Source organism: Protobothrops mucrosquamatus, unplaced genomic scaffold, assembly GCF_001527695.2.
Source record: "Protobothrops mucrosquamatus isolate PMUCROS unplaced genomic scaffold, P.Mucros_1.0 scaffold1325, whole genome shotgun sequence".
Classification (NCBI taxonomy): Eukaryota; Metazoa; Chordata; class Lepidosauria; order Squamata; family Viperidae; genus Protobothrops; species Protobothrops mucrosquamatus.
The window spans coordinates 454,733-468,446 of record NW_015387525.1 but is presented as its reverse complement, the minus strand read 5'-3'; the positions used below and the strand labels follow the sequence as shown (position 1 = coordinate 468,446).

The 13,714-nt window shown below is 42.0% G+C and overlaps 1 protein-coding gene across 1 annotated transcript in view; it reads left to right on the top strand.

Moving 5' to 3' along the window:
* The first annotated feature begins 11,213 nt into the window (after positions 1 to 11,213).
* The window catches only part of CLMP (CXADR like membrane protein), a 33,962-nt gene continuing 31,461 nt past the window's right edge, over positions 11,214 to 13,714 (top strand). Inside the window, exon 1 of the mRNA XM_015821413.1 lies at positions 11,214 to 11,610. Coding sequence (XP_015676899.1) covers positions 11,583 to 11,610 — 28 coding nt within the window. The 5' untranslated portion in view covers positions 11,214 to 11,582. The remainder of the gene's footprint in view (positions 11,611 to 13,714) is intronic.

The window sequence follows — 13,714 nt, the reverse complement described above, 5'->3', positions numbered from 1 at the left end:
GCCATCTGCTTCAGGCAGCCTGACTAATGTTGAAGGAAGATGCTCAGTTCTTCTGAGAAAGAACTCCATTTTACCATCCTTCAAAGTCCTTTCTTCTTTTTCTTCTTGTTCGGCAGGTTGCAGCATGAGTGATATAATTCAGACACCTCATTAATGGAGAACTTTTGTATTTGGCTGCTGTCACAAAGGCAGCGCTTCAAACTAATCTGTCTTCCCACGGCAGCACTTACCTCTTTTAAGGAATAAAAGGCTATCTGTGTCATGGCCCGGAGCTAAAACTCAATAGAAGCTTCTTTCCTGCCTCACCACAAAATATTCTCGCTTCTCAAATCCTTTCATTAAATTTTTTGGCCTCTTGCAAGAACCATCATTCAGCCGTGATCATTTGTATCTGAACGTGGAAATAAATCCCTACCCCAATGCTGGGGCAGCTTGCATTATTTTGGAAGACCAAGAATATATTTCCAACTTCAATGTTTGTGCTAACTAAAGGGTCCGTTTGATGGAAAATCTCATTCTTCCTAGGCAACTTTTAATGCCTACTATGGACCCTTGTTAGGTGGGATTCTTACTGCACTCTGCAACAGTGGTGTCCAAACTTGGCAACTTTAAGTCCTGTAGGACCTCAATTTCCAGACTTGTGGACTTCAACTCCCAGAACTTCCCAGCCAGTCATGTTGGCTGGAGAATTCTAGAAACTGAAGTCCACAAATCTTAAAGTTCTTAAAGTTGGATATCCCTGCTCTACAATATACAAGCAATGCTTTTCAGGTGTTCCCAGGACCAGAACCAGAGATATAATCTACATTAGCAAACCCAATATTTGGATTATATGTACCTCATTTCTACCAGCCTAGCTGCAGGCAATGAATGCCCTAAGTAAACCATACACCCCTACAAAAACAGTATTGTACTTAAGTTACTTTGCACTCCAGATCCCAAGTATTGACATCCTAGGTCAGGGGTCTTCAAACCTGGCCCTTTTATGACTTGTGGACTTCAACTCCCAGAATTCCTCAGCCAGCGTGCCTGGGAGTTGAAGTCCACAAGTCATAAAAGGGCCAAGTTTGAAGACCCCTGTCCCAGGTATTTACCTACAAGGATGGGCCATCCCATTTGTACTTGACTGCAAGGAGGACAAAGAAGTAATGACTATTCCTTGCATGCAACTAACATTATAGTTACTTCTCACACAAGGCAACTTCTTGAAAACAAAGACTCTCTCCAACAAGATTTTCTTTACAAATCCTTTTCCAAGACAGTTGTTGTTTTTTTTGAAGGAGTTTTTCTGTAAATTGGAGGAAAGGGATGGTTTTGCATAAGCTAAGAATAGAAGATGCTGCTGAGAATGAAGGAATTAACATGAGGTGTAAAGATGGTTGCTGAAGTGGAACTCATCCAAGCCTCTTATTTCTGCTTTCGTTCCCTTCTTTCTTAAAGTGACCAGTTAGCTTAAAAGGAAGAAAAAAGAGAAACTCTTCAAAGCAATACACTTTCAGAGCAGGACATCCAATTCTAAGAACTTCTGTTTGTGTTTCTTTCTTTGAAGCTCTTTATATAATCTGTGTCCTCCCCCCCCCCACACACACACACGCCCCGCCCCCATCTTCTCCAACCTCTTGTCTTCCAAAGGAATTGGAGACATGTTTCCATCATCTTCAGCTAAGGTGGCCATTAGTTACCTTGACTAAAGGTAGGGGCATTGTATTCCAACCTATCTGGAATTAGGAGAGCTACTTTACCTTGTGCCATCTGAAAGGACTCACCAACCCAACCCTGTGAGATAAATTTCTCACTTGACCACTCACCCACCCCATCATATTCTTCACTTAATGACTGCAGCATTTTGCAGCAGTGCATACGTGTGCAGAAACTTCGCCACGCAAACCATCCAGGTTTAACTTTCACACCACCCCAAACCTGTTAATTCTGTCTGTCTGAGTAGGCCTCGGGGGAAATAACCACATTCTGAAACCTAATTTACTGAATCGAAACGTACAAAATTAACAAGACGCTAATTGCGCTTTAACCCTGCTGCTGAGAACAGCCAGTTCTGCTACTTCCAGAGGTTCTGCCTGGCATTTTGCTCTCTGAATGTTGTTCTCTGCATCCTGGGTGGTCTCCTCAAGCGACCTTCATACTTTGACCTCTTATTTGGCCCTGTTCACTACTTGCACCTAATCCTGACACACAGAGACCCCATCAATATCCCTTTTTTTTTCCCCTTGCAGTCTTCTCCTGACATCACATATGGTTTATGCCCAGCAAAGGAGGGAGGTTCAAGACATATACAATAGTAATACTGAGGCTGAAGTATATCTTCCCCCTACTCAAACACCGTATCAGGACAGCCGCAAAGTGGGTAAAAATGTGCTCCTCATCCATTACTTTGGAATTAGGCAAGTGCAGTGATTCCAAAGCAGACCAGAGGCGAGATAGGATCAATGGGGAGAGCAAATTCCATGCTGGTAGAGTTTCATTACAGAGCGCTATAACTCAAAAATGGGGGAAAGGGCCTCAACTGACTTCAATCTCACGCTCATGTAGACACCCCCACACTTAATTGACTGAAGGTCTTTTGTGAACCGCAATGCCTCTGCAGCTTTCAAGCATTTATACATATTTCATCTTCAGCCCTTGGTGGATGCATATTTAAAGGAATTCCCCATCCCGCCCACCCCCACATCTCCCTTCTTGGGGGTCCTTTAATGCTTCCCAAAGCTACACTTAGCTGAAACTGAGGCACAACCTTTTAAAATACCAGATCTACTCATTTCATCAATCATTTGGCACAGGGGAAGGGATAAGGCTGCCAGTGTTAATTTCATCAAAGGAAGCTCCCTTCCTGTGGGGTTACTGCAATTTTTTTTTTCTGTGCCATCACAGGCTGACCATAAATTGCCTACAACTGGGACTTCTGAAAAGGCGAGAGAAACCAGGACAGCTGGTAGGCAGCTGAATCTGACATTTCTGGGTGTTTGAGTATGTTAATGCCTTTTGGAAGAAACAAGTAAGAGACAAGAGATGGGTAGATTTGGAACAGAAGGTTCACAATGCTGCTCAAGGATAGGAACGATGATGCGTTACAATTGTTGTCTGTTTGCAACAATGTGAAGTTCTGCAGCCGGTGTTACCCATCATACACATTGGGTTCTTCCCAAGAAAAATGGATGATGTGATGTATCGCCTTAGCGTATGTGTGGATCCAAGCAAGTGTGGCTTCTTGCAATTTGACAGAGGGGAATTTTGTCAACGTGCAGATTTGCAAAGGGTGATCCAAGTTTTGGTATGGAACCCGGCCAGTTTAAGCCACAATTGTGCAACTTCAAATTTCAGATCCTGATAGTTTGTGATCTTCTCCAATTCTTTCCCTTCTTTGCTACTATCACCTGGTATTGCTGCACCAATTAGCCACCCTTCCTTTTTTCCAACCACAATTATATCAGGTGTTTATGAGCCAAGACTTTACAGTAATCTTGTTTAGGTTTGGAAATCCCACAATATTTTAACATGCTCATTTTTGACTACTTTTCAACTCTGTGTTCCCACCAATTTTTCATTAATGGGACATGATAATTTTTGCAGATGTTTCAGTGAATCATTTTGGCGACATTGTCAAGTTGTTTATAATCAGTTCGCGCAAACCTTCCTGCATGAGCTATGATCTACTGCTTGTTCTGCTTCTTTGCACAATCTGCACTTGGAATCGTGTGTTGATATTTTTTTTTCAGTTCTGGCTTTGATTGCATTAGTTCAAACAGCTTGCTCTTGTGCGGCCAAAATCAAACCTTCAGTTTCATTATTATTATGGTTTGCCACACAGTCAGTCAGATGTTTAGACTGGATTTGGCATTTTAAAGGTATTGTGTGCAACCCAAAACATCTGGAGCAGTATTTGAACATCACTGGCATTGACAAAATCACCACCTGTCAATTGCAAAGGGTAGCTTTACTTGAAAGAGCTTACATCCTACTACAATATCTTTGACACCATCAAACAATAACATCTGTCCATCCACATCCTTAGGAAGGCCCTAATAAGTAGATAAAAATGTCAAATCTTGGCTAAACATCTGGCTAGACATCTGGCTATGTGAACAACCATAATAATGTATTTATTTCTTCTAAAGTTGCATAGGCAGCCTCTTTCAGTTGGTTCTCATGTTAGAAATGTATCATCACATCTGCACAAAATGGCTTCCGTGAATGGTCTGGATCATTGCAAAACATTCATTTTTCACAAGACAAAATGGTGAATACATTAGTTGGTAAAGATTGGGTACAGCAACTGAATCAGAAACTGCTGGGTTAAATATTAATGATTAATTGTTATAGATGACCTCTACTGGAAACTAAGAAAAAAAACATTCAAAATTTATTTTTAAATATCAAATACAGATGCTATTCAATTCAAAAATGTTAGGATGGGACATATATCGGAGAAACTGCTTAATCCCTGCTTTTAAAATGTTAACCCTTCATTTTGTATTACATTGCTTTCAAAAGATTCTGTTCAATAAAAAGGGGATGTTGTAAAATTATATCAGTGGCCAGTCATAAAAATGGTATAGGATCCAATCCATTACACAGTTAGATGTGTTTCATCATGTTTGAATTATTAGAATGAAATGTGCCTCGCCCTGTATTAGATCACCCATATTTCTTAAATGCCTTTTTTTTTAAATCTTACTGAGGTCTCCAAGAAGTAGCGGAGTTGTAAACTAGACTGAGAATTGAAGAAAACATCCTGATCCAAGGCAAATTACATACCGTTGCCAAGAAAACTACAAGGACGTGTTCATGTAGGAACATGGAGTTGAGTTCAATTCCAAAACTTTAACTTTTTGTTACTATGAATAATACAAGCAATGGGTTTGTTAGCTTGTCACTACTGTGCAAATACTCCACAAATACTTAAAGAGAAGATTATTAATGTACTGGTCCTTGACCACAATAAATTGAAACTGGTGCTGCTACCTACAAGTACACAAAGTCTACTAGACCAAGACTAATGGGCCAAGTGAACAAGAAGAAATTTTAGGGATGAATTCCTTCTATAACTAATGGATGGGAAAATGTTGAGTAAGCACAAAGTAAGTTCTTTGCAAGTCCTTCTTTCCTTGTATCTCATGAAGGACATTATTTTCTACATAACATTGGGGAAAATTAGGATTTTTTTTCCCAAAAGCCTTTTACTCACTTTCTTAAGCAATATTAGGCACACAATGAAACTGTTTGGATGTTGTAAGTCACTGCAAAAAAATGTCTAGGGCAAAAGTTGAAAAGGAAAAATAATACATGGAAGCATTTGGTGTGACTTGGCAGGATACGTCCAGTTTTAGCTCTACTCATGCAAAGACTGAATAACAAAATCCTTAATAGAAGAAAAATATCAAGAGTATATCAAAAACAAACATTTAAATGCCATTCAAAATTAACTGAATGAAACTTGCTGATGCAGACATCACGTCCTTTTCTCTTTAAATCCCAATTATTGGCAAATTCAGTTAGGGAGAGATTTGTTAAAACACTCGCAAGGAAAGAGGAACTTTCACTACCGTTTTGTTTTCTCTCTCTCCCTCATCTAGGAAGAAATGGGAAGAAGCCCTCCAACGTTCTTAGCACATGGTCTACATCAGGGGTCCTCAACCTTGGCAACTTTAAGACTTGTGGACTTCAACTCCCAGAATTCCTCAGCCAGCAAAGCTGGCTGAGGAATTCTGGGAGTTGAGGTCCACAAGTCTTAAAGTTGCCAAGGTTGAGGATCCCTGGTCTACATCAATTCCAATGACCTCCCCAGGCTTTCTTTGTTCTCTTCCAGGTCACTATTGTGTTTCCCCGAAAATAGGACCTACCCCGAAAATAAGCCCTAGCTTGAGTTTCAGAGGTAGTCCTAATATAAGCCCTACCCCTAAAATAAGCCCTACTTAAAAGCCTGTGTAGCCGCTGCCTGCCCCTTCCATCTGGTTGCTACACACAAGGTGAGGTAAGGTGGGGGGCAGCTGTCCCATGTGCCCCACCCCTGCTTACCTTGCCTCAGGGCCCCCACAGCCAGGCCTCCCACACCCTGACACCTGTCACACCTCATAGCAGCGGCACTAACAGCCCCATCAAGGAGTCTTGCTGCTGCCCCACCTCATCTGTGGTCGCTCACCGCCGCTCACGCACGTCACTACCCCCCTCTGTTTCACTGAGTGGCTGCAGAAGAAGTGGGCCGGCAGCCTGACAGGGGTCTGGGTGTGGGAGGTCTGGCTGCAGCGGTCCTGAGGTAAGCGGGTAAGACCTACCGCAAAAATAAGATCTATTGTCTCTTTTGGAGGCAAAAAATATATAAATCCGGGTCTTATTTTCGGGGAAACATGGTGCTTTTCTTTAAACATTTGTCTCAGACTGTAGTCCTGCTTAAAACAAATTTGAAGGGAAGACAGAAGAAACCACACCACTAACACACCTCGCAAACTCTTTCTTAACAATTTTAAGATGGTAGGGGGAAAAAAATCTTCAAGGCTGGAGGAAGAGGAGTCCAATGGCCCTTGACTCAAAAAGATGCAAGGACTAAGCCCTGGATTTAAATCTCGGGACTAACAGAGAGATACCCAAAGACACAACATGGTTCTGCTTTGAATGCAGAATTTGAAATCTCAGCTATTGAAGAGGGTCATCTAGCACGACCCAAGAAAATCGCCTTTCTGGTTGATGTGCCTGCTCTTTGGAACGCCACCCTAACTCAAATTGCATTGGCCAGACCCTGCCAGCCATTCGCAAGGCCCTTAAGCCCTGTCCCTTCTCCCAGGCATGGGGCTCAGGAAGTCAATCAAGCTGGTGAGGTTTTATTAATTCAGTGTTCATTTTTTTCCCCTCTTCTCCTTATTATGTATACCTTGCGTTATTTATTCTTATACTGGCGTTTTAACTCTTTCACCATCCAGAGTTGCTTTGGTAAGATGGCTGGTAATATAAATAAAATAAATGATTTAATCAATCGCTTCCCATAATTCTTTCCGGTGCATTAATTTATTCAACTTTCTCAGGAATAGGAATAGGAATAGCACTAAGATTTATATACCACCCCCATAGAGCTTTACAGAAGTCTCTGGGCGGTTTACAATGTTTTGCATATTGTCCTCAACAATCTGGGTCCTCTTTTTACTGACCTCAGAAGGATGGAAGGCTGAGTCAACCTTGAGCCCCGTCAGGATCGAACTCCAGGCTGAATGCGGAGCAGTTACATAGATCTCTGACTTCTATCTGCATCCACTGAAAAATAAGCTGCATTAAATTCAACGAGGCTAAAGCGAGCTCAGGCAAATAAGCAGAGAGTCGGTTCTCTGCCTTACATGAACCTCTAAGGATTTCAAGGGACACTGGAGGGAACACAGCTTCCCTTGGCTCCTGACACATTGATTCTATTAAAGCCATGAAGCATTTGGGGAGCATTGATGACAGAGCTTCATCTGTCCAAGCCCTAATGCCGCATGACACGCTTGGTGTTTCTGGAATCTGAGGGTGGGGGAGGGATGAAACGCAACATATTTTTTTCTCCACTGATTTGTTGCATACCTGGAAAATCCAGCCAAAGTCCTTTTGTATGTTTGAACTGTTCAACTAAGTGAGAGTAAAAGTTGGAAATTAAAGCAAAGCTCATTTGCTAGAGCAGGATGCCAAGAAGCTGGTGGTCTTTTATTTTTTTATTTTTTTTAGCAAGAGTTAAGATTTCCCACTAGACTCTGCTGACTTTGGATGGATTCCTTTTTAATGAACTATTTATCCAAGATAGAGTTTTAGAATCCTCCTTTTCTAGAACCTTCAAAAACATCTCGTATCAATGAATCATGTAGGTCTATTTTAATTAAAAGTAGGACTAGCAGTGTTCCAATATTTGAGGGGATGCTACAGAGAAGAGGGGCTCAACTTATTCTCTAAAGCACTTAAAGGCAGGACAAGAAGCAATGGGATGTAAACTAGCCAAGAAAAGAAGCAATCTAGAACTAAGGAGAAATTTCCTGGCAGTGAGAACAATTAATCAGTGGGACAACTTGCCTCCAGAAGTTGTGGGTGCTCCGTCACTGGAGGTTTTTCAGAAAAGACTGAACAACCACTTGTCTGGAATGGTATAGGGTCTCCTGCTTGAACAGGGGGTTGGACTAGAAGACCTCCAAGGTCCCTTCCAACTCTATTAGTCTGTTAATTCTGGTTCTCATCTACTTATGCCAAAGGTAAAGCTAAACGAAATGTTGAGGTATGACATTTGCTAAGGAGGTACTTACCATTAACTTACCGTGACCTGCTTAACACTTAAAGCTGATTCATATACTATACTGGCTTCTACTTGTTTTTTTTTCATCCCAGTCCATGTATCTTCTGTTTATCCAAAGAGATAATTAAAACAAAGCTACAACCACAGAAAAGGCTGGGTTAATCCAGGAAGGTATAAGCATCCTCCTGCCTTAAAGTGAATATTAAAGGTAACAAGACAGTTGAAAATTGGGTTACAACTATTCTTTAAAGTCTGGTGGATTAAGGTTGCATTCTTTGTCCATTCCTTCCATTTTCAGTGGGGCAAACAGCTCTGGAAACCAACATTCTTTCTTCCAAAACAGATTGGGCAGAAGAGAGATAAAAGCATGCTTCTTTTTGCCTTAAAAGACCATTTTGACTCACAGTCCAATGAGTTTATCCAATAAGAACCCACTCCTATTGATTTATTTATGGAGCGCCAACCCTCCCCTCCCCCAACCTTAGAGCAACATTAAACACTGCATACGATCAAGCAGAAAAGAATTCTTCTGCTGGGATGTTTTCCCAATAGGTTTTTTTCAGGACTATCCTATACAAAAGGAATACCCTGTAACCTTTTGGCAGCAGGGGTTTTAGTTAGCATTTAAGAAGATAAAATTGATTTTTGCCTTGTTGGGTGCCAGAGTTCCTTTGGCAAGTGGGTAGCCATATAAATGAATTGATTGACTGACCAACTGACAAATGGATGGATGGATGGATGGATGGATGGATGGATGGATGGATGGATGGATGAATGAATTAATGAATGAATTAATGAATGAATGATGGGGCAATACAGTACTACAAAGTGAGTATAGCTGTGTGACATATTACACAGAGATTTTGGAAAGGGAAAGGGAAATTACTTTTAAAACATGTGAAGTTAAAGTAGACTTACTATCCCAAGTTTATTAACTATAAAAATGCTGATATTTCCAAGATAAAAAGCATCAATTAATCAAACCTGAAAGTAAAACGATGCACATTTTTCATCTCCTTTTGTAGAACGTACTTAATTAAATGTTGTTTTTTTTAAAAAAATCTCATTGTCTGCTCTCTATTTATAGAAACCAAGGATGCTTTGGAGATCTGAAGTACAATAGTTCTGAGAAGAAGGCTAAACCAGAGGAGCCTTTATAAAAACAGAGTGAAATACATGCAATTTCCCGTGAGTTCTGTCACCTCGTGTGATTAGCAGGCCCTTTTTTTTCCAACACAAGAACAAAGGAATAGGAATTAGATTAGCTGTGCTTTTCTTCACTCGAAGAATTCTCATCTCCTGATCTTTGTTCTTCTCATTGATCGAGTTTGGCAGTTCTTATCGACAACCAGGACATTCATCAATAGGGATACAAAGAGGTTGGTCATCAATTCTAGGTGCAGATTCAGCGTGGCTGATTTTGAAGGTCAGTCACATGGGCTGGCAGAGATTGGCACAGAGGGCATCCAGAATTAAACCCACTTTGGGTACCTTGCTGAGGTGATAATAGCAAAACCTCACGGATTCCCTTGAATTAATGCCCCCAGCTACAGAAACCTTTTAAGACTGCCATGTTGGAATACAGGTAGTCCTTGACTTACGGCCACAATTGAGCCCAAATTTTCTGTTGTTCAGTGAGACATTTGTTAAGTGAGTTTTGTCCCAAGTTACGACTTTTCTTGACTCAGTTGTTAAGTGAACTCCTGCAGTTGATAAGTTAGTAACCCAGTTGTTCAGTGAATCTGGCTCCCCCCCCCCCCCGACTTTGCTTGTCAGAAGGTTGCAAAAGGGGATCACATATCCCCAGGACGTTGCAACTGTCATAAATGTGAGTCAGTTGCCAAGCGTCTGGATTTTGATCACGTGACCGTGGGGCTGCTGCAATGTGGGGATCGTGGGATTGCTTCACAGGTTGCAACTGTGGGGAAACAGTCATGTCGCTTTTTTCAGTTCCGTTGTAACTTTCAACAGTCACCAAATGAACCGTTGTAAGTGAAGGACTACCTGTATTACTGAAGGCTGTAGTGGTAGCCTATTTCAGAGTTATAAACCCAATACAAGGAGAGACGGCTCCATCCATATAGGCAATCGGTGGCCTCCCTTTCTTAGTTATATCAGTATCTTTGGCCCTGCTAAACGGCAGCATTGAGCAATTTGGCTGACCTTAAAAGCTAAGGAGGTTGTGACTTGGTTATCATGAGGATGGGAGACCACCAGGCTGTGGGCTAGAGTGGGAACCTGAAAAAATGTCACCGGAGGAGACAAGCGTAAATCTCCTGTACTGCTACCAAGAAAACCGCCTAGGCCAGGGGTAGGCAATCTTGGCTCTTTTATGACTCGTGGACTTCAACTCCCAGAATTCTCAGGAATTCTGGGAGTTGAAGTCCAGGAGTCATAAAAGAGCCAAGGTTGCCTACCCCTGACCTAGGACACTCTTGGGTTCCTTTGTGTCCTTCCAAATGAAGGGGAAGCCACGCCACCCATCTTTTTGGCCACTGTGCCATCACAAATCAACAGTTCAATCTGACTGCTCCAGGGGCTGCAGGGAGAGAGAGAAGAGGAGAGGGGGGGGGTTTGCAGGGAGCTTGTATTTGCTATCGTGAGTCATCCCTGCAGTCAACATTTCATCTTTAAGGCCGTGTTTCTTGCTTTATTTTTCAAAGGGAAGCTTCATTTCTTCTTTGCACGGGCGGAATGAGGATGGTTCTCCATGTTTAATCTCTTTAACCATTTCTGACACAAGGAAAGCCTATTTACTTCCCCCCCCCCACCCCCCAGAAGGTTGGGCTGCCGAATAGCCAGAAGTAAGGAACAGCTCACTGCACGCCCAACCTTCCTGGCTAATCCTGGTGGTTGGGAGGGAGGGGCTGCCCTCGCACACACAGCCATGTGGTGAAACTTGCACGCTGAGATTTCTCTCCCCCACCTCACTCCCCCCCCCACCCCTTCTCTTCTCTCCTCTTCTTTCCAGACATGCAAAATTACTCTGGCAGCCCTGGATGCGTCTCTATGCTGCGCTGCTGCTGCCGCCGCCTCTGACTTTCCCCTTCCAGATGTTGACAGGCTCCAAACTGAATCGGCGGCTTGAGAGGAAGGTCTCTTCTCGGATCTGCATGGAAAGTGAACGGGGGATGAACGGCAGAAGGGCAGAAAAAACGAAGTTGGATATTTTTCTGGCACATGGAGGCAATTACCCAGAGCACATTCCAGAGGCGCTGCTTTGAATGTTGAGCAGGTCTGCTTGTCATTCCTGAGTGGGAAGAAGTGAAGGGGAAAACAAAAAAAAAAAAAGGAGAGGAAGAAAGGTCTTTCTCCCAGAGGCGGAATGTCGGTGCTTTCCATCCTTTTCCTAGGTAAGTTGAAAATTTTTGCTTTGTCCTTAATTTAATTGGCAAAGGCAGCCTAAAGTTACCAAAACGCAACAGTAAGCGGCGAGGGAAGGGCTCTGGGGGTGGGGGGGGGGAACTGCTGGCATTAAAGTTTGCTGAGCAAGACCATCTGCTTTCAATTGCTTGTGCTTTTTTACGATTCTCAACATTAATGCGAGCATTAAAAAGTTACAAGCCCACTTTTCTTTTCCCACACATCCCACACGTAAAGCTCTATTCTTCTAAAGGTTTGGATAGGTTCTGAGGGGTTTTTTTTTTAACACCACAATCTGTTAACCAGGTTAATTATTTCGTAAGGACTCTTTCTTTGCCTCTGTCAAACGCACATATAACATGGAGAAGGTGGGGGTTTTTTTTGAGGGGGTGGTAAAAAAAAAACATATCAAATTCATTTGTCTTTTCACAAACCTGAACAAAAAAAATCCTTGTTTTAGGGCTCGGGTCCAATTTATTTAACTTTTTGGAGAAGGGTCATTTTGCGCAGGAGTTGATTTCTCCTGTTTTAAAGGAGTGCATTGTTTCCAACTGATAGTTTTTTTAAAAAAGTCTAAATTAGAAACAGATGTGTACCAGTTGGAAAGAGGTGGAGGGTGGGGGGGAAGAAGGATTGAAAGAAGGGGGCTGAGAGGCAAAAGAGAGAAAGTGAAGAACCAAAAAGTCAACCAAAGAGAAAGAGAGGAAGGTGCAGAGGAGAGATTAAAGATAAAGAGAGTGATATTTTAAAAAAAAACAACAGCAATGGTTTCATGGAGAGGAAAACAAAGGTTGCTCTAAAATCCAGAGGGAAAAATGGCTTCCTGATCTGTAAAATCCATTCAGTTATGAAAGTGTAGCTGCTGCGTTCACATTTTCCATTTGTAGGCGCAGTAGGGTCATCTAGTCCACCCTTAATCACCCTGAAGCACTACTTCTCTCATGGAATATTACACACGTGCTTAAATTAATGGGGCTTTGAAGGGTTCCAGTTTAGCTAGAAATGGCCACGATGGCATACAGGCAACCAAATGGAATTTATCAAACTGTGTGATAAACTATGTTAAGAGGAAACAGATGCATTGCAGGGAACACCTTCTGCCAAATAATGCAAGATTGATCATTTGCCAGAGCCAGCAATAAATAAAGCAGTTCTTTCCGATAAAAAGAATTACCTCTACCAATTATCCATGGCTCTTGCCTTAAAGAAGGTTCTACAAAATGGAGGAGAGGGAAAAAAAGATGGAGACAATTATTAAGGAAGGTAGACTGGAGTAAAAGTCAACTGCTCATCACTTGTGTGAGACAATTAGCTGTTGTCTCTTTCGGCTTCTTTCCTTAGATACATTCTCCTGAGGTATGTTATGTGGAAGAATCAGCTTCTCCTTCAGTTCTTCTTACTACATTGGGCTGACAAGCAGGCAGTTCCACCAAAAAATTAAAACCATGTATTAGGGCCTCACGAGGGTTGCCAGCTCCTGCTCTCTCCACCTCAGAAATTTTAGAATTGACTCAACATCAGACTCGCCATCTCCCTTGGGAAAGCCAAGGAAAGAGCATGTAAAATAAAAGTCCTTGGAGGGTTGTTTTTTTATATGCATGAAAAAATTATCGCAGAGGGTTTTCATAACGTTGGTGCTCTGCAAAGGATGAAATAGATGGATACCAGATCGTCAGAAAAGATAGCAAAAGAAAATTAACCTGGAAGTTAAAACATATAAAGAATGGTTGCTAGAATTGGGTATATCTAGTTTAATGAAAAGAAGGACAAAGGGTGACATGATAGCTGTGTTCCAATATCTAAGGGGCTATTACAAAAAAGAGGGAGTCAAGCTATTCTCCAAAGCACCTGAAGGCAGGATAAGAAGCAATGGATGGAAACTAATCAAGGAGAGAAGCAACCTAGACTAAGGAGAAATTTCTTGACAGCTAGAACAATCAACCAGTGGAACAATTTGCTCCCAGAAGTTGTGAATGCTCCAACACTGCATTTTTTAAAGAAGAGACTGGACAACCATTTGTCTGAACTGGTATAGGGTCTCCTGCTTGAGCAGGGGGCTGGACTAGAAGACCTCGAAGGTCCCTTCCAGCTTGA